Raw genomic sequence first — 20,171 nt, forward strand, 5'->3', positions numbered from 1 at the left:
GAAGGCTGAGGCAGAAGGATCGTCGGAGCCCAGCAGGTCGAGGCTGCAGTGGCTGGGAGCAGCCACTGCACTCCATTCTGGGCGACAGAGTGAAACTCCAACTCAAAAAAAAAAAAAAAAAAAAGGAAGGTTTTATGAAAAATGCCATCTCATATAAGTCAGTGGAAATTTTTAGTTAAAAAAAGAATGAAGAATAAAATCAAAAATTTTGTCACATTTAATAGCCCAATATATTTTGAGTATCTTTGGAGCATATAAAATTTAGAACTTTTTGAAAACACTGCTTTTCATTAATAGTAAATGGTTTTTAGACCATCATTTAGTCTTGGTAAGAATGTGTAATCTCATGTTCTTTCTCTTACAGATTCACCTTTTACAAGTCTACCTGTCCGAAAAGAAATGATGGCAAAGTACTCAAATCTTTCCTTGGAGAGTCATAACATATCACTGACTGGTAAAAGTATTATGTTTCAAATAATACAATGCCAAAATAAAGTTTTAAACATTTTTTAAAAACTAAGTCACTGCTTTTTGCTTCATGAAGTGGTAATCTCTGTTCATGGTCTGGTGGGAGAAAACATAATAACAGTACCTTATAAAATTAAAATACAGTATGTCAGGGGTCTAATGTGATGAGGACATTGCGCTCTGCATGTGGGGATGAAGAAACAATTCCAGACATGCTCGAGCTAAGAGGACTTCCTGAGAAAAGGGAGGATTCATTTTGACTTGCAGATATTCTTATGTTTGCATTAATTTCTGCTGGTACGTCCATTAACATCACTCTACAGTGAGAGGAGAATTCCTGTATCTACTGGAAAACCTTTAGCCAGAGAAACTAAAGATGATATCAAATGAGTGAATGACTATGCTATGGAAAAACAACCAAAAATTCCAGAATTATACTAAGTTCTGCTTCCTCTGCTGTTTTCTTTCACAGTTTTAAAATTTTTAATTTTTTTTAATTATAAAGTTTTATTTCCTAGTGTTTCAAATGTAATCTGAGAGGCTGAGGTGAGTGGATTGTCTGAGCCCACGGGTTCGAGACCTGCCTGGGCAGCGAGACCTCATCTCTACAATAAATGAAAAAATCAGCCGGGCATGGTAGCGCATGCCTGTAATTCCGGCTACTTGGAAGGCTGAGGCGGAAGGATTGCCAGAGCCCAGCAGGTCGAGGCTGCGGTGGCCGGGAGCGGCCACTGCACTCCCGTCTAGGCGACCGAGTGAGACTCCAACTCAAAAAAAAAAAAAAAAAAAAATCTTAAACCTTGTTAATCTACTTTAGTAACAACAGTTACATTATATAATTAGAATTTAAAATATTATAAACCTGTTTATTATATCAATAACTAGTTTTTTCCCAAATATATGCCAGTTTTTAACTGTCCTCTAGTCTTATGAACTGTCTCTCTACTGCTGTTTAATAGAAGGTGTGTGTGTGTTCACACCTGTGGGTTTCCCAGTCTGATACCAGTAGAATGATTGCACTGAGCTTTTCGGAGGATTTTTATGACTTTATTTGTTCCCTAATGTCCTTATTGTAATTTATGGAGTTCATTCTTGTAAAAGATAATTGCACCATTTCTTTTTTTTTTTTTTGAGTTGGAGTCTCACTCTGTTGCCCAGACTGGAGTGCAGTGGCCGCTCCCGGCCACCACAGCCTCGACCTGCTGGGCTCCGGTGATCATTCCACCTCAGCCTTCCGAGTAGCTGGAATTACAGACGCGCTACCATGCCCGGCTGATTTTTGATTTATTGTAGAGATGAGGTCTCGCTGCCCAGGCGGGTCTCGAACCCGCGGTCTCAGGCAATCCACTCACCTCAGCCTCCCAAAGGCGTGGGATTACAGGCTGAGCCACCGAGCCCAGCTAATTGCACCATTTCTATGTTTTTACTTGTTCTCTTACTTTTTGCTTGTTTGCCTCTGTTAGGATGACATGTTTCTTTAAGAGAGACTCATGTGAAAACATAAGCTTGCAAATTCTTTAGCTACCCTGGCAATGTTGGCAGCAGGACACCCTTTCCTCACCCAGTTCAGCTGGGTCTTGGAAACAAAGGGTCAGTGCTCAGGGCAAGAGCAAGAAATAGACTTTTTAATTGATTGCAGACTGGTTATTTACTTATTTAACCTGTTTGGAGGGTTTAATTCTTAACTACTCTTTTATTCTAATAGTTCTATTAAAACCTGTTTTTCTACTGTTATAAAGAGACCAAGTGTTCACAATTATCCATTACTTATCTCTACCTTGGCTTTATCAAACTTTAGTCTGGCTTTTCATTTCCTCACAGACCCCTGACCTTTGCTTGCCCTAAGTCTGAGCAAGTATTAAGATGCAGAACATCCCAAGGATTGGCTTGGGATATAGCCAGATTGGCTTGGGATATAGCCAGATTGGCTTGGGATATAGCCAGATCGTGCTATCTGAGTCTATTCACTCATTTGCCCAGTTTGCCTCAAAAATGCCCGCTAGTCTGCTTATCCCTCCCTTTATAAGACAATCCTTTTTGCGTTTGATTTTGGGGATGCTTGTAGATCCTAAGCTTTTTCCCTCTTGCGGTAGCCGTTTTAAAAATAATGTCTTCATTTAAATTTGGATTTGTTTTTGACAAAAGAAAAGATTTGACATTAATTTGGAAACATTGGATTTCTGAGCTGTGAACCAGATGGTTACATTTTCATGTAGGTGGTTGTTGGCTCTAGTTGCCTTCCCAGTCTGATACCAAAAAGAGTCTGATTTGAAGATGTGTTCACAATGATTAGTGTCAAAGTCAAATACATATATAGAGACGAATCTCTAAGCAAAAACATTGTATTTGACAAAACAGAATTGCAATTTAAGGCATGCACATAGAGCAGGGCAGTCCTTGGTATGTCTGAAGAGCAAAGAGAAGGTTAGGGGTTGTATTAGAAAGAAATGTTACATGTTGTTTGAAAGAAAACTCATTGGCACTGGGTTTTTGGGAGCTGGCAAGCTCTGATTGGTGAGTAATAGTGGTAGGTGAATTAGCCTTAGAGTTACATCAGTTTGTTTCAGCCACTACTAGGTAAAACTGGTCTTAAGGTGCTAGCAGGTCATATCAGCAGCTGTTTGTAATCTAATCCCTGGGCAGGCACTTTGTGCCCTGAGTGTTGTTTTTCTTTTTTTCCATGGTCTCTTGATTCTAAAAGAGTTGGGTATAACAAGATAACTTCATACAATCAATTTTCACATTAGGGACCATAAGCTTTCTTCTTACTGCTGTCATTAAGGTTTTAAATTTACTTTGTGAATAGGGTGTTTTTATATTGTCACAACATTGTTTGACATGTGTCACAACTGATTTTTTTTTGAGTTGGAGTCTCACTCTGTCGCCCAGACTGGGAGTGCAGTGGCCGCTCCCGGCCACCGCAGCCTCGACCTGCTGGGCTCTGGCGATCCTTCTGCCTCAGCCTTCCAAGTAGCCGGGATTACAGGCACGCGCTATCATGCCCGGCTGATTTTTTTATTTATTGTAGAGATGAGGTCTTGCCAAGTTGCCCAGGTGGGTCTCGAACCGCGGGCTCAGGAAATCCACTCATCTCGGCCTCCCAAGATGTGAGATTATAGGCTGAGCCACTGAGCCCGGCTCTCACAACTGATTTTATCATTGCTCATATTTGTCAGTAAACAATGCTTATATTTCTATATTGTTACTTATTATTTTCTCTTTCTCTCCAGCCATTGTAGAAGTTTGTTTCTCTGCTAGGATAAAATATTTCTTTTACAGAGATTCAAGTATAATACATTAGTTGTACATTTTGGGCCAGAATGACAACATTGGCCAAGCATTTGACGTACTTAGTCAAAGATTCTCAAGGCTGGAAAACATACGGGTTCCTGTGCCTGAGGGCATGAAAAATATGATCACTGATTCATAAAAGCCTGGTTGTTTACTTATTTAATATTTTTAAATGTTGTTAATTATTTACTTAAACACATGATGTTGACTATGTGCCATGTATGTATTTCTAAATATAACTTAGTTAATTCTCATAATAACCCTATGAAGTGGCTACTATTGGTATTTGGAATTTGCAGATGAGGAAAGAGAGGTATAAAGAGATGAAATGAGTAGAACAGGATCACAGGTCCTAAGTTGGAGTTTTTGGTTTTGAACCCAGGCAGCATGGTGCTGAGGCTGCATTCTTAACTATTATGTTTTGCAGCCTTTCTAAATGCCCAATTACTCATTTCTTTCAACAGTATTATTAAAACAGTTATACCCATTTAAAAAAGACTGACATTATTTTTGAAGTGACATATTCAAAAACTATGAAACTAAAATTATTTTAATTGCTTTCTTACTGTGGTCTCAGATATTACATTTACTTAATAATGAGCTTGTGAAAGTATAATCGACTTGTCAGACACTAAAAGTTTTTTTTCTTTCTGCTTTCACTAAGAGTTTTTTTGTTGTTGTTTACTTACTTCTTTTCTTTTCTTTCTTTCTTGTTTTCTTTTCTTTTCTTTTTTTGTCAGCATCTCGCTCTATTGCCCAGACTAGAATAGAGTGGCTGGAAAATTCTTTGTTGTGGGAGCTGTTTGCAACATTGTAGGATGCTGAGCAGTATCCCTGACCTTGACTTATGAGGTACATGTAGTACCCACTAAGTTGTGACAGCCAGAAATGTCTCTAGATATTGTCAAATGTCTCCTGGGGGACAATTGAAAATTATCCCCACTGTTCTATACAACGTTCTTCTGCTGCTTATGTTCCCTGTCTCCTCATTGTGGGGAGACAATGGTTTAATAATCTTGTGGTTAACATTTAATAAAGAATCTCACCATAAAGTTAGATGATGGTGATGAGTCACAAGCACAGAACCCCCTAGTATAAGTGAGACCCAGCTCTTACCTCCCTCCTGCTGGTATTCAGCTCCTTCCTGTCTTTGAGAATTGAGTCAAAAGCCACATCTTCAATAAAGCACATATAGAGAAGTACTGTTTCTGTTTCTCTGATACAAATTTACTGCTTTTATTAACTTTTAATTTCATAAGTAAAAATGAGCTTTAAAAATATTAAAATATTATTTCCTGCATTATAGTAAATTAGAGAATCTGAAAACAGGTGCCACACCTATGAATATCTAAAAAACAACAGACATTCTTTTAAACACATAGCAATGTACAGAAAAGTAAAGACGGTTTCCACTGACCAGAATTTGTGAACAGGGCATCGAATCTGTGAATCAATGTTGTGTTAGGTTTCCTGTGTTTGTTGACAAATATAAAAAACAAAGCCTTGAATTCATGCAATTAGAGGAGTTGGAACTGAAAACCTCCAGAAAGCTAATCCTTCCTAGGCTTTATAAAAAACAGTGAAAGGCTTGATATAGAGGGAGAAAGAGATCAGCAAATAGCACAAGATGACAGATTGGCTTCTTTTTAAAAAAAGCTTTGTTCTGCATTAAAAACAAAAGACTTCTACTTCTACTATTATCTGTCAATTACATGTAATATTAATTAAGATAATATAAAAACACGAAAACTTCCAAACCCCCAAAGAGTCTCCTGATTATTTAAAGATATGGGCCTGCCCTCAAAGTGAATTAGATTGCAAATTTGCATTGCCTGCGTTAGACTGTACAGGAGCCTCCAAACTGAGACATAACACCAAAATGACCCTTGGCAGGTGATACTGCCACAGGAAAGGAATTGAAAACGGTCTGTGGAAGGATGCGTTGTCCACCCTGGCTAAGCAGTCTCTACTGGCACATGTCCCAACATATCCCAAGACAAATATAAAAAACCATGAAGCAGCCCCTGATGAGAGCCGGGGAGCAGTAGGCTCTGTCATTCCAGAGCTTCAGATCATAGAAATACTAGGCAGGGATATGAAAGAAGAAATATTTAAAACATGAGAAAAATGAGAAATGAACATTGTACTATTAAAAAAAAAAGATAAAGCAGGTTTAAAAACAGCCAAGTAGAACTTTGGGAGATCAAATAAAAGACTTGACTGATGAAGTTAAAGTCCCATTGGGTCACCCACTGCATCCATCTTGGATCTCTCTCCTCTTTTCCAGTGGTACCTCTGTTCATTGTGTTTCCCATGCTCTTTCTGTGTTAAGTATGTGCATATTCATAGAAACTATCCAGTATTATTGTGTATTTTTTAATATTAATGGTATAAGTTCATATGTATTATTCTGAAAATTTTTTTTTGTCATTTAATATTTGTTCTTGGATATTTGCCATATTACATGCAGCTCTAGCTTGTTTCTTTACTTATATGCATAGCATAAGTATCCAGTTTACTTAGATAGTTTTCTCTTAATGGGCTCCAGTTTGCTTATATATCTTTTCTGCTATAAGCCATGTAGCAATAAACACCGCACATATCTCTCTCCAGGCATAATTGTGAATGTTTCTCTAGTATAAATACCCCAAAGTTGCTTAGTTAGAAATAATGTGCATTTTTATTTAATGGTTACTTCTAAATTATCCTTGAAAGTATCTTCACAGTTTGCCCTTTCCCCATCCACATTTTTTTCCTCTCTCTATCTTTTAATATCTTTAGGGTGTACAAATAGTTTTTGGTGACATAGATACATGGTATGGTAGCAAAGAAGTCTGGGCTTCAAGTGTATTCACCATCCCTGCCTGTGCACATTGTACCTGATAGGTGATTTTTTTGGTCCTTCCTCCCTTCTTCCCCTTCCCCTTTCTGAGTCTCCAATGTCCATTATACCACTCTCTGTGCCTTTTCAGATTCTTAGTTTAGCTCCCACTTATCAGTGGGAACATGCAGTGTTTGGTATTCCTGCATTCGTTCACTTAGGATGATGATCTCTAACTCCATTCATGTTGCTGCATTATCTCATTCTTTTTGATGACTGAATAGTATTCCATAGTGTGTGTATACCACATTTTCATTATCCATGATGAAATGATCGATGGGTGGGCATTTAAGTTGATTCCGTAGTTTTGCAATTGTGAATGGGACTGCAATGAACATGTGAGTGCAGATGTCTTTTTTGTATAACGACCTCTGTTCTTTTGAGTAGATACCTAGTAGTGGGATTGCTGGGTCAAATGGTAGATCTACTTTTTAGTTCTTTGAGAAATTCCCATAGAGGTTTTGCTAGTTTGCACTTTTGCCAACAGTGTATTAGCATCCCTTTTCACTGCAACTGCACTAGCATTCACTGTCTGGCTATTCTGACAGGCGTAAGGTGGTATCTCACTGTGCCTACCCATATATTTTAGTATAAACTTCTGCATTTTTACCAGTACTTGAAATTATCACACTCTTTTGTCTTTGCCAATGAGTGTGAAAAGCTATATCATTATTGTTTTAATTTGCATTTTTGAATTGCTTTTACATATGTGTGTGTGTATTTATGTGTTCATCTTTCAATATCTTTTGTGCATTTGGCTATTGGGTTTTTAAAAAATTGATTTAAATGAGGTAGGTTTGAAGTTTGGATACTGATTTGGTACTTTTTATAGAAGTTTCACATATTTTCTCCCATTTGTCTTTAAAGCTTTGTAGCTGTTGTTTGTTTTTGTTTTATTGAGAAAGCAGAATTTATTGAGAGGAGAGAAAAACTCCCAGAGCAGGAGTGGATCCAAGGGGGTTGCCTCTTTAAAGTTTTATGTGATTTTTTGAAGTGCATTTTCTTCTATTAATTTTGTATTTTTTTTGCCCTTAAGTTTTTAGCACATCTCCAACTGCATCTATAGTTTTATGTTTTGTATGTGTCAGGGAACTAACTTTTTATTTTATTTTATTTTATTTTTTTGAGTTGGAGCCTCACTCTGTCACCCAGACTGAAGTGCAGTGGCTGCTCCCAGTCACCGCAGTCTCGACCTGCTGGGCTCCAGCGATCCTTCCGCCTCAGCTTTCCGGGTAGCCGGAATTACAGGCATGCGCTACCACGCCCGGCTGATTTTTTGATTTATTGTAGAGATGAGGTCTCACCAAGTTGCCCAGGCGGGTCTCGAACTTGCGGGCTCAGGCAATCCACTCACCTCAGCCTCCCAAGGCACAGGATTACAGGCTGAGCCACTGAGCCCGGCTATTTTATTTTATTTTTTTGAGTTGGAGTCTCATTCTGTCGTCCAATCTGGAGTACAGCCACCACAGCCTTGACCTGCTGGACTCAGGTGATCCTTCTGCTTCAGTCTTCCAAGTAGTTGGAACTACAGGCGTGTGCCACCATGCCTGGCTAATTTTTTGATTTATTGTAGAGACAAGGTCTCAACATGTTGTCCAGGCTGGTCTCGAACCCCTGGGCCCAGGCAATCCTCTTGTCTCCACCTCCCAAAGTGCTGGGATTGCAGGCGTGAGCCATCATGCCTGGCTTTTATTGTTTTTATTGTTGTTTTATTGTTTTATTTTATACAAATAGTTAATGTCTCACCACCTTTAACTGAATAGTTCTCCTTTTTCTTGGATAGCTTTGAAATATCACCCTAATTATATTTCAAATTTCCAAATTGTATTCTATTTCTCTACTGTTTCAATGTTTTTTTTAAACTTATGAAGATCTATTCAAAGTAAGAAGTACATTTTACTTTGTATCTTGATGCACCACTCGTATATTCACACATACATGAAACAAAATGTTCATCAAACAACAGCTCCACCCAATAGGTGTGTTACACTCTGATAATTTCTCTTCTCTTCCAATTTATTAAAAAAAACAAATCTGGCTATAACTACTAAACTGATTTCTTGACCCACTAATAGGTTTTGACTTGCAGTTTGAAAAATTCTGCCTATTTCATTCCATTAATTTCTTGGTGTTTTCCAGCATCACTAGCACATTAATATTACTTTTTTAAAAACATCAGGTTATCTTTATATCTTTGTTCTTTTTAAAAAAAATAGGTTTTCCATTTTGTAAACTTTTGTTTTCATGTAAACTTTTAAAAATCAATAAAAAATATACTTTTCAAATTTGACTGATTCTGTAGATTAATTTTGGGGACAATTAATATTTATATGGTATTGTATTGCCATCATGTTTTAGATCTCATTTGATTTAGTGTATCTATTATAGTTAAACTTAATCACAGTTACTTTATGTTTGAATCTTATCTCCTCTATTAGACAATTTTAAAATCACCTCTGCATCATACATAGCATATACAAGTACTGAGCAAATTTGTTTTGGCCAATGAATGAATTAACTATGTGAGACAAGAACTTTTTATACATTCTTGTATCTTTCCTTAAATACTTCCTGTCTAGAATTCCTTATATACTTCAGGAAGCAGAGTTTTAATAAGCTCGAACCTTCAGTCTAAGGCAAGTGCCTTATATGTCTAGAGCAGTGTTTTAAATACTGTATTCCATAGCCACTTGCGTTATTAAAATCAGTTCAGTGAAAGTTTATTGAAAGCCTGGTTTACAGTGGCGAACACAACAGACTTATCTTCCTGCCCCCTCTCCTCCAATATGGTCTACATTTTAGTGGGGAGAGGCAACAGATAAATAAGTATGCAAATTAATTGGAAAGGCAGTATCAGTGCTAGGAAGTAAATTAATAAAGGTGATGTGATAGAGATTGTTGAAAGCAGTGTGTGATTAGAGGCACCCTCTCTGAGAAGTAGGCAGGTGACCTGAGACAGTCACTTAGGCATATATTAAAGTGCATATACCTAGCCCTATAGAGCCCAAATCTTTGAGAGGAGGCCTGAGTGTCTTCATTTTTAGCACCTCAGAAGTTAATACCATGAGACACAAACCGTTGGTATAAGATTAACTCTCAAGGGCTGATATCAAGGTGAAAGCACATGCATTTTGGAGAAGTTCATTACTAAAGTAGTTATTCATGTTTTCAGTTTACCTTAGGTACTTATGAGCCCTTAGATATTTATTAGCAGGGAAGAGAGAAGGAATATCCTGTCATAGGCTTCCTTAATGAATGAGGAGGCTTTGCCTCTCATCAGACCTTACATGGAGGGGAAGGATGTTCTGTTGTTTATGATTCTCATCCAAAAAATATGATAAACGTCCACTGCAACAGTGTTGGATTTACTTGGTGTTAATTATTTGGAAATGGTAGTAACAAATGTACTTGATTACAGAACAATGTAACAAGTAGCAATACGATTTCTTTAGCTGATGTAAACAATAGTTGCAATATTGTTATATTTTTTATGCTGTAGAAAAACATATTTAATTGTTGGATTATTACTCAATATTATTTCCTAAAATATTATATTGTTGAAAGCAAATATTCCATTTTGAAATTCAAATAGAATCACGTACTATTTTTTATTTTTCTTTGAAATTAATGATGTTAAATCAGTTTACAAAGTGGAGAAATAATTATTAAATGTCTTAATACCTAGTGCTGATTAAAGTAGAGGAAAACAGTTATTAACAGGACTTTCGTTTAATAAAATTCAGCTAGCATCTTTTCTCGAATAATTTTAGTACATTTTCCAGAATATTACTAAGTCTTTGACTAGTTATTTTAGTAAGACTGATTTGGTTGGTGTAGAAACCATCCACAATTTTTAGTATTTCCCTTTCTTCTGAGGATGGCTATATAAAAAATTCCTAAGAGTTTGAGAATAGTCTGTGCTTATGTAACAACAGCCGTATTTAGCCATATAGTTCACAGAAAGAACTTGGAAATTTTATATACATATAAAAATATAAAGCATATTATTACTATATTATATTTAAGCATATTTATTATATATACTTTGTTATATGTTACATATTTCATATGAAAATATGTAACAACGTATTACTTTTTAACTCAAATTGGGTTTGCATCCTTTTATATTTCTCTGTGTACATTAGAGATTTTGCATTTTAATTTTATTGAACTCAGGAATCAAATGTATTTTAGGCTGTAGCATATCAGTATTGTACTGATCAAATGGTATATAAATAACCTGATGACAGAATCAATTAAAAAATGTTCATGATTCCTCACTTCAATATAAAACTTAATTTGGGAAGGAGGTGAAATTACATGAATCAAAGAACAGTATTCATATTTTATACATTTTTTTTTAGGGTATAACCTCGAATTTTATTTATTTTATTTTTTTAATCAATATTTTTTATTATGATATTGTGGGGTACGGTTAAGGGTTAGGTATACAAATATGCTTCGTTCGGGCACCCTTGTTGATAAGAGGTGTCTCCCCATATTTTATACATTTTGAATGTGAGGTTTAAGGTATTTTATTCTTCAGAGAAGTTATTGTATAAAGTCAGTTCAACTCTGTATGGTAAGAAGCACACCATTAATGTTAAAAATAAGACTGATTATTTCACTTTTATAAGGGGTGTTGGCCCAATAGTTAATGTGGCCTCCTGATGGTTTCTATAAGGATACTGGGTGTTTCATTGATATTTTAGGATGTAACAAGGGACCTCATTGATTTCTGTGGTGAAATGAAGGAAAAGTCAGGCTGTTGGGGAAATCTTTTTTTTTTTTAATATTAGAAAGTATAGTTTATTTAGAAAGTAAATTAGAAAAAGAGGAGACTCACCTCCCCAAGTTAGGGGAGGGAGCCAAAGCCAGGAAACATGGCCTGGCCATAGCTCAAAGAGCATATGGCCACACCATAGCTTAGCAAGGCAGTGGCCACAATGGCCTGGCAATGGCAGTGGCAATGGCCTATTAATGACCAGAGAAATCTTGACTTGAGAGTTGTCCCTTCTAATTAGTTGTATATAAGGTGGTTCACTTAACTTTTTTTAGTAAAAGGTTTTGCTTTTAAAGCATATTCGGAAGCACTATTCTGAGCAAGAAATTCTAATTGATTTTTTTCCATTGTTTTCTTCTTGCTTTTAAATAAAATAACAAAGTAGACTTTTATTTCTAGTAATTTTGTTAAAGATACTGAGTCCTAAATGAACCCAAGAAGATCTAGATGGCATTTCTCTGAAGATTGCAAATTGCTGAAAGGCCAAGTTACTTAAAAAATTTTAACTGTGAAGAGAGTATTTCGACAGATATAAATTACTATATGGTTTTAAGAACAACCTTTTAACACATTTCTGTAATTTCAGAAAGGTAGATGTCATTGATGTTTTTAAAATAAGCTAGAACAGCAAAAAGGCATTGCAGTTGTGCAATATTCAGGAAGTTGAAGCATTGTCGGTTAAGCTCACACTAGTTTGTTGGCTAACCACAAAATATGTAAAAAAGTAGAACTACTAGCATATTTTTGATGCTGTAATTTCTTTCCAGGAAGGAAAGAAAGCTGCAGAAGCACCTGAAATGTATCATAGGAAATGACAAGATGACAATTAGGGATTGGAGGGTGACCTTGCACTAAGAAAGACTACATTGCAGTTTAAATTATGTCAAAGAATGTTTAGTTGAAAATGTGAATGGTTTAAATGTGGTGAATACACCATTCACCTTGGTATATAGCTACATTATAAATTTGCTTAATCGTTCTTTAGTAATTACTTTTTTTAGAAAAAAAATTTTAATTTTAAAGATGTGGAGTATAATTCAGAGTTAGGTTTACAAATGTTCATTATGCAGGTACCCTTGATAAGGTGTGCCAACCCACCTGGCAGTTTCCCACTACTGCCAATCCCACTCTCCTCCCCTGGCACCTTCCCCTTATTGCCAGTCCCTTTCTTATAGTATTATAATAATTGTTCAAGGTCCGCTTATGAATAAGAACATATGGTACTAAGTTCTTTGTTTCTGTAATAGATCACTCAGTATTATAGCCTCTAAGTCCTTCCAGGTTGCTGTGAAGTTCATAATTTTGTCCTTCTTTATGGCTGTAATATTCTATCATGTATATGTACCACAATTTTTAAAAATTCAGTTCTCTTTCGATGGGCAGCATGGTTGGTTCCATGTTTTTGCTATTGTGAATAATGTAATAAACATGTGTATGCATGTATCTTTTTTATAGAGTGATTTGAGTTCCTCTGGGTATATTCCAAGAAGGGGGACTGCAGAGTCGTATGGAAGGTCAATTTTTAGATATTACACTGTTTTCCACACAGGCTGTACTAGTTTACACTCGCACCAACAGTGTAGAACTGTTCCTTTTTCCCCGCATCATCTCCAGCATCTGCTGTGTTTTGAGTTATTGATGATGGCCATCCTGACTGAGGTGGTATCTCAGTATAGTTTTAATTTGCATTTATTTGATGACTAGTGAGGCTGAGCATTTCTTCATGTATCTGTTGGCTGGTTGTATGTCTTCTTTTGAGAAGTTTCCGTTCATATCCTTTGCCCAATTTTAATGGGACTGTTTTTTTCTTTTCGGCATGTTTGAGTTTCTTGTAGATCCAAGATGTTAGATCTTTGAGAGATATACAGTTGGCAAATATTTTTTCTGTATGGGATGTCTCCCCATTCTGAATGGTTTTTTAAAAGATTTTGTTTCAGCAGATTAAAGGTGATGAGAATTTTATATGTTTGAGAATGGGTAAATATTGTTGGACATGAGAATCTAAACTCAGCCATACCTAAATTTGAGAATCAGTGCTGCCATTATCTTGATGTGGGATGTTGGACAACATAGTCAACCTCTCTTTGCCTCATCTGTAAAGTAAAATGATAACAGTGATAGAATTGTTGTGAAGATTAAATCATATAATTGACATATAAATCTTAGCACTGTACATGATAGCTTTTGTTCTATTCCCCAGTGAGATAATGGTGCAGGGAAGTTAAGTGAACATTTATTGAGCAATTACTATACATATTGTTAGTGTTTTTCTTATAATAGCACTTGCTGCAGTCTCATGAAATATGTATTATCCCATTTTACAATAAGGAAATCATGGTATCCAATACAAAGATACTTTGTTTTGCAAATGAAAAGTATCTAATCAGGGCAGTTAAATAATTTGAGTTTTGCTTTTAGAAGGACTAGGTGGTGGAAAGTGTAAAAATAGGTGAAAGAAAATAAATTAGTCAAGAGAAGTTAGGAGGTCATTTGCCTGGTCCTAGTAAAAGATAATGAAGGCTTATATTAGGAGGGATGGGAAAAACTGGGCAAATTTGATTCTGCATTTCAGCTGTAGAATCAACTGAATACTATACTGCATGTAATTCCATGTTATGGGTTAGGGGAAAGGAATGTTAATGTTCTGCTGTGGATATTTTGAGTTGGAAGTTCCCATGGGATACCCAGGTTCAGATGCTCAATAGACACCTGGAGCTGTGCGCCTGGAGAGCAATAAAAAAGTCTTGAATGGAACTTAGAGTTTTGCAAATAAAGATTATTAGAGATAATAGTTGATTCCAACATAGGAGTGTCAAATTGAGAAGTAAAAGAGCGAAAAATTCCAAAGGGCATCAACGTTTACGAGGTATTTGGAAGAATTTTGTGTGGCTAGCAAAATACTTAAAATATACATGGTTACAGGAATAGAAGCAAAGTAAGGAAATTTCAGGGATTAGGTAGTCTCTGGCAATATCTGATATTCTAGAGACATCAGATGTTATTTTTGTTATTTTTCTTCTTTGAGCATAAAATTCAATTCAGCAGTTTTGCAATTACACAAGCAGTTATTTCAAGCATGTGCTCACAAAGCAGTTTACACTAACTGTAATTCACTGTTTGCAAACTTTGCACCTGGTTCCATTGCTTATGGAAGCATTTTATAAAGTTTTAAATGTAATTAGAAGTGATGTGGTATTGCATTTAAGTTCTATTTCTTTTTTTCTATCTACACTTTGGCTCTGCTTTTCTACTTTTAATTATACCATGCCATTATTGAGTATAAGAAGAGCTTGAGAAATTTGTTTACATAATGCAGTGCCCTCTCCCAAATGTAGCTCCTTCCCATCCCCTTAAAAGTATTTTGATTTTTATATAGTAATTTCTTTGCTTATATATTGTCTTATTACCCAGATGTGCATCCCCAGAAATTATAGTTCAGTTTTTCTTTTCTTTAAAGGCATGTCTTTAAAAGCATTTTATAATCGTCAGGTTTCCCTTTTGAAGTTTATCTACTGAATAAACCGGACCATTCATCTTGTAGTGTTTTCACAATCTGGATTTTGTTGATTGCTTTCATGAGATGTAGTTTAATGTGTTCTTTCATTCTGTATATTTCCTGTAAGCTGGGAATTGAATCTAGCGACTCAATCAGTTTCAAGACACCCTCCCTCTCCTTTTTGACAAGATTACTTCCTAGGTGATGTGTTCTTCCTCAAGCAGAACATAATTCTGTTTTTGAGATTATTGTTGCAGTTGATGCAAAATGCCTAGATGATTCACTAGGGCTTGCTACATCAATGTAGCATATTTCTGTGACTTATTTTTCATTTATTTGCTGGACTTCTATAAGGTTTTCTTTCTCTACTATTTGGTTAACCAGTGGTACAATTAGTTTACAGCAAGCAAGGTACATGCTTGATGTTTTCCCTTTATTTACCACTGTTCAAAATTTAAGTTGGCTCTATGTATCTTTATAGTCTTCATAAATGGGGTGTGTATATGTGTGTGTGTGTGTGTGTGTGTGTGTGTGTGTGTGTGTATGTGTGTGTGTATGCGTAAGTGTATTGTCAGAGGGTTAGTGTTTGGGCGCCTGAGAATTCTGTCCTCACTGAATTGGACTCAGCAGAAATCTGGGAGGTTGTTCAATAAAACCTATACTTGCTGGCTTCGTCAGAGGCCTTGAGATTTCAGCTGCAGGCTGTGGAACTGGAGATGCATGGGGTATGGGTGTGGGTGCATGAGTTCTAACTATCCCTTCCTCCTTACCAAACTGTCAGGGAGAGAACACTTTTCCTCTGTTCTCTTAGGTTTAGTGAGTTATATTGACAAAAGGCAGATGTACTCACATGGTACAGATATTTACAGAAAAAAATGTAGCTCAAAGGGACAGTTAGAATTTGGGACTTATATGTCATCTTAATAAGGCAAAGGGAGGGGGAGAAAGGCCACTTATATACAAATGAATGAATTTTTGGAAGGATAAATGCACTCTTAGGATAAAGGATAGGCGATATGATAGTTTTGTGACAGTGTCTGTTTATGTGTGATACGAGGACTTCATCTTCCATGATAAGAGACACTCTGCTCTATTGCTTCTAGCAGGGGGATTTATGACAGCTGAGGCTTTTTTGAGTTTTTCTGAGAGGCTCTGCTTTTAGTTAAAGATGAGATTTCAGGAACTCAAATAATTGCCTTCTGCTTAGAGTAATTTTTGTGCTACAGTGGTGTATTCTGGACCTCTTCAATATGTGTGTATGTATGTGTGTATATAAATATATTTTAAGATAAATACTTCATGGATTCATACTGATATTTCAAATTCAGTTAAAATTCAGAACTACAGGATGCCAATTTAAATTCTCTATCTTACATCTGTATCTATGGCCAGCTCCTACAGTTTCTTAAGCCTGGGAAAGGTACCATATCACTCAAATTCACATTACTCACAGAACATTCTTATAATAGGTACCAACGACATGATCACAAAAAAGAGTTGAAATAGTCACTCTGTTTTACCTGGCTAGTGTGTGTTTGTTTTTGCAGTTGTGCTGTTTTTACTCTGTCAGAACATGGGCACATGTTTTATAGTATTCTCTTCCCTATATGCCGGGAGTTCCACTCCAGAGATCTTAAGAGATAAATACCACAGTCTTAGGTTTTTGTGATTCTGTTAATGTTAGATTAAAACTTTTCTTCATGTGTGCCTATGAAAGGAAGGGAACCCAATCTATGTTGACAGAGGCATAATTCTTTAAACAAATGAATGTTACATCAAGTAACTATCAATAGAGTACTGTTCATAATTCAGAATGTTTTATAATCAGGTTTTCCTCAAATGTAACTTTAATGTTTTGTCTTCTTCTGTGCTAATAGAACATTCCAGTATGCCAGTAGAAAAAAACATCACTTTAGAAAGGCCTTCTAATATAAAACTCACATGCCAGTTTACAACATCTGGAGATCTGAATTCAGTAAATGTAACTTGGAAAAAAGATGATGGACTACTTGAGAATAATTACCTTGTCAACGTATCAGGAAGCATCCTTTATACCCAGTACAGGTGAGTATGCAAAATTTTAACCTATCATACTAGCCAAAATTGGTTTTATTCTAAATATCTTTGCTGACTGAGCTTTTTTGCTCACTTGCCGTCAACTGAATGCTATTTTCATTTCCAATTTGCATATTTACAGAATTATTTCTATTTAAAATTTTTTATTTTATTTGCATTAAGAAGGTTTTTGAGAACTAAGCCTGTATTAATAACTTGAATTACCTTTAGGTCCACCATCATTAATAGCAAACAAATGGGAAGTTATTCTTGTTTCTTTCAAGAGGAAAAAGAACAAAGGGGAACATTTAATTTCAAAGGTCAGTATTAACAGCTTGGGGTTATTTGTACATTACATCAGTCTCTTGAATTTTTTCATTTATGTATCCCTCTACATTCAGGGCTTTTTAAATAGTCTTCCAGATTTCTGAATTATTGTGTCCTCAGCCTGTGAGAAGATGGTTTAGCGTTCTATATCTGTGGCTCCAGAACATGAGATTTTGGGAATCTATAGCATTTAACATTGATATAAAGGTGCACAAAGAGCTGCCTTCTTTTTGCTTCACCAAGTAAGGACCTTTAAAAATATACACAAACTTCAACACTGGGCATGGTGCACACACCTGTAATCCTACCGCTGTGGGAGGCAGAGGCGAGAGGTTTGCCTGAGCCAGGGGTTCCAGACCAGCCTAGGCAACTTGGCGAAACCTCGTCTCTACAATTAAAAAAAAAAAAAAAATTAGCTGGGCATGATGGCACACACCTGTAGTCCCAACTACTTGGAAGGCTGAGGTAGAAGGATCACCTAAGCCCAGCAGGTCGAGGCTGTGGTAGCTGTGAGCATGCTGCTACACTCCAATCTGGGCGACAGAGTGAGATTCTGACTTAAAAAAAAAATGTATGTATATATACAAACTTTAGAATATCATCCACATCTCTCCTCTATGGGAACACACAAATCAGTATTTTACTCTTACCATCATTAAACTAAAACTTGAGAAGAACTCCATCCTATAATGAAGACTGGTTGTATGCATTGGACAATTATCTTCATGAAAACCTCAATATTTTCTGGAAAGTGAGTGAACCACAGTATTCATGCTGGTATGTAGGAAAGGCAGTCTGCTGCCACATTAACTACTGTGGGCTGTGCTTTACCTTAATTGCCCAGGGAATGTGAAAATTGTTCTGTACTTTTGTAAGTGTTCTGAAGTCTGACTGGCTGCTCTGACAGAACATGGATGCTGTCCCTGAGGCCCCTTCAACAGCAGAATGAACTGGTCGTCACCTCCACGATCTAAGATGGCTCACGCTTATGTCACCCACTGTGTCCCCTCTGCTCTTGCAGACTCCTTTTCTTTTTATGGTTTTGTAATTGTTCCAACTTGGTACCTATAATAAATCCTTGTATTTATATACTTTGGTGTCCCTAAAAGCAGAAACGAGTGTCGTTCTTCGATTATTTTGATCACGGATATTCTTTCTTAACTTTCTTTCCTTCATTTGCCTACTTTAATGTAGTGAAGGAATCGATGTACCAGATATATTTCCCTTGGTATTCCTTTTCCCTTCTCCTTTCATTTTTCTCTTTTCCATGCTCTGCCCTTCTTTCCCCTCCTTTTCCCTTATTCTCTCCTTTCCTTTCCTTGTCTTTTTCTTTTCTCCCTTACTTCCCTCTTTTCCTCCCTCTTCTTCGTTTCCCTCCTCTCTCCCTTCCTCCCTTCCTTTTTATTTATTTATTTATTTTTTGAGTCGGAGTCTTTTTTTTTTTTTATTCAATATTTTTTATTATGGTTTTGTGGGGTACAGTTAAGGGTTAGGTGTACAATTATGTTTCATTCAGGCACCCTGTTGATAAGAGGTATTTTCCCATCCCCAGACAGATATTTGCTACTGTTAATCACATCCCCCTCCCCCCTATAGTTTCCCAGTACCATCAGTCATTTTCTTATAGTATTACATTGGATGTTCAAGGTCCATTATATGAGTGAGAACATGTGATACTCGGATCTTTGTTTCTGTGAGAGGTCACTCAGTATTACAGACTCTAGTTCCATTCAGGTTGCTGCAAAATTCATGATTTTGTTCTTTTTTATGGCTGCGTAGTATTCCATCGTGTATATGTACCACATTTTTTAATCCAGTCCTCTTTTGATGGGCAGCATGGTTGTTTCCAGGTTCTTGCAATTCTGAACAACGCTGCGATAAACATACGTGTGCAGGTATCTTTTTTACAGAGTGATCTGAGTTCTTCAGGGTATATTCCCAGTAGGGGAATTGCGGGGTCATATGGAAGGTCGATTTTTAGAGCTTTTAGGAATCGCCACACTGCTTTCCACAGAGGTTGCACTAGTTTACACTCCCACCAACAGTGTAGAAGTGTTCCCTTTTTACCACACCCTCTCCAGCAGCTGTTATTTTTTGAGTTGTTGATAATTGCCATTCTGACTGGAGTTAGGTGGTATCTCAGTGTGGTTTTGATTTGCATCTCCCTGATGATTAGTGAGGTTGAGCATTTCTTCATGTGTTTGTTGGCTGTTCGGATGTCTTCTTTTGTGAAGTGTCTGTTCATACCTTTTGCCCATTTTATAATGGGGTTGTTTGTTTTCTTCTTTTCAGTATGTTTCAGTTCCTTGTAGATCCAGGATGTTAAGCCTTTGTCAGACCTAGAGTTGGCAAATACTTTTCCCAGTTTGTAGGCTGTCTCCCTGCTCTCTTGATGGTTTCTTTGGCTTTGCAGAAGCTTGTCAGTTTAATAAAGTCCCATTTGTCTATCTTCTCTCTTATGACCTGTGGGTTTCAGGCTTTGTTCAGGAATTGGATGCCAGTTCTGATTTCCATGAGAGTATTTCCTTCTTTTTCTAAGGTTCTTATGATTTGAGGTTTTACATTTAGGTCTCTGATCCATTTGGAGTTAACCTTTGTGCATGGGGATAGATAGGGGTCCTGTTTCAGTCTTCTGCATGTGGTCAGCCAGTTTTCCCAGCACCATTTACTGAATAGGTTCTCCTCTCCCCAGTGGTAGGTGGTGGGGGCTTTGTTGAAGATGAGTTGGTTGAGAAATTGAGGTTTTGCTTCTGGAATCTCAATTCTGATCCATTGGTCTATATTCCTGTTCCTCTACCAATACCAAGCTATTTTGATGATTGTAGCTTTATAGTAAAGTTTGCAGTCTGGCATTGTGATACCACCTGCTT

General features: G+C 36.7%; 1 protein-coding gene across 1 annotated transcript in view; it reads left to right on the top strand.

The window, feature by feature from the left end:
- Positions 1-17,294, top strand: part of LOC103267324 (embigin-like) — a gene marked incomplete at its 3' end in the record, with an annotated part of 46,301 nt that extends 29,007 nt beyond the window's left edge. Inside the window, exons 3-5 of the mRNA XM_008064925.2 lie at positions 365-454; positions 16,797-16,983; positions 17,206-17,294. Of these exons, the coding sequence (XP_008063116.2) occupies positions 365-454; positions 16,797-16,983; positions 17,206-17,294 (366 nt within the window). The remainder of the gene's footprint in view (positions 1-364; positions 455-16,796; positions 16,984-17,205) is intronic.
- Between the last annotated feature and the right edge of the window lie 2,877 nt (positions 17,295-20,171).

Source organism: Carlito syrichta, unplaced genomic scaffold (genome assembly GCF_000164805.1).
Source record: "Carlito syrichta isolate Samal-C Ts95f unplaced genomic scaffold, Tarsius_syrichta-2.0.1 Scaffold102007, whole genome shotgun sequence".
In the NCBI taxonomy this organism is placed as follows: domain Eukaryota; kingdom Metazoa; phylum Chordata; class Mammalia; order Primates; family Tarsiidae; genus Carlito; species Carlito syrichta.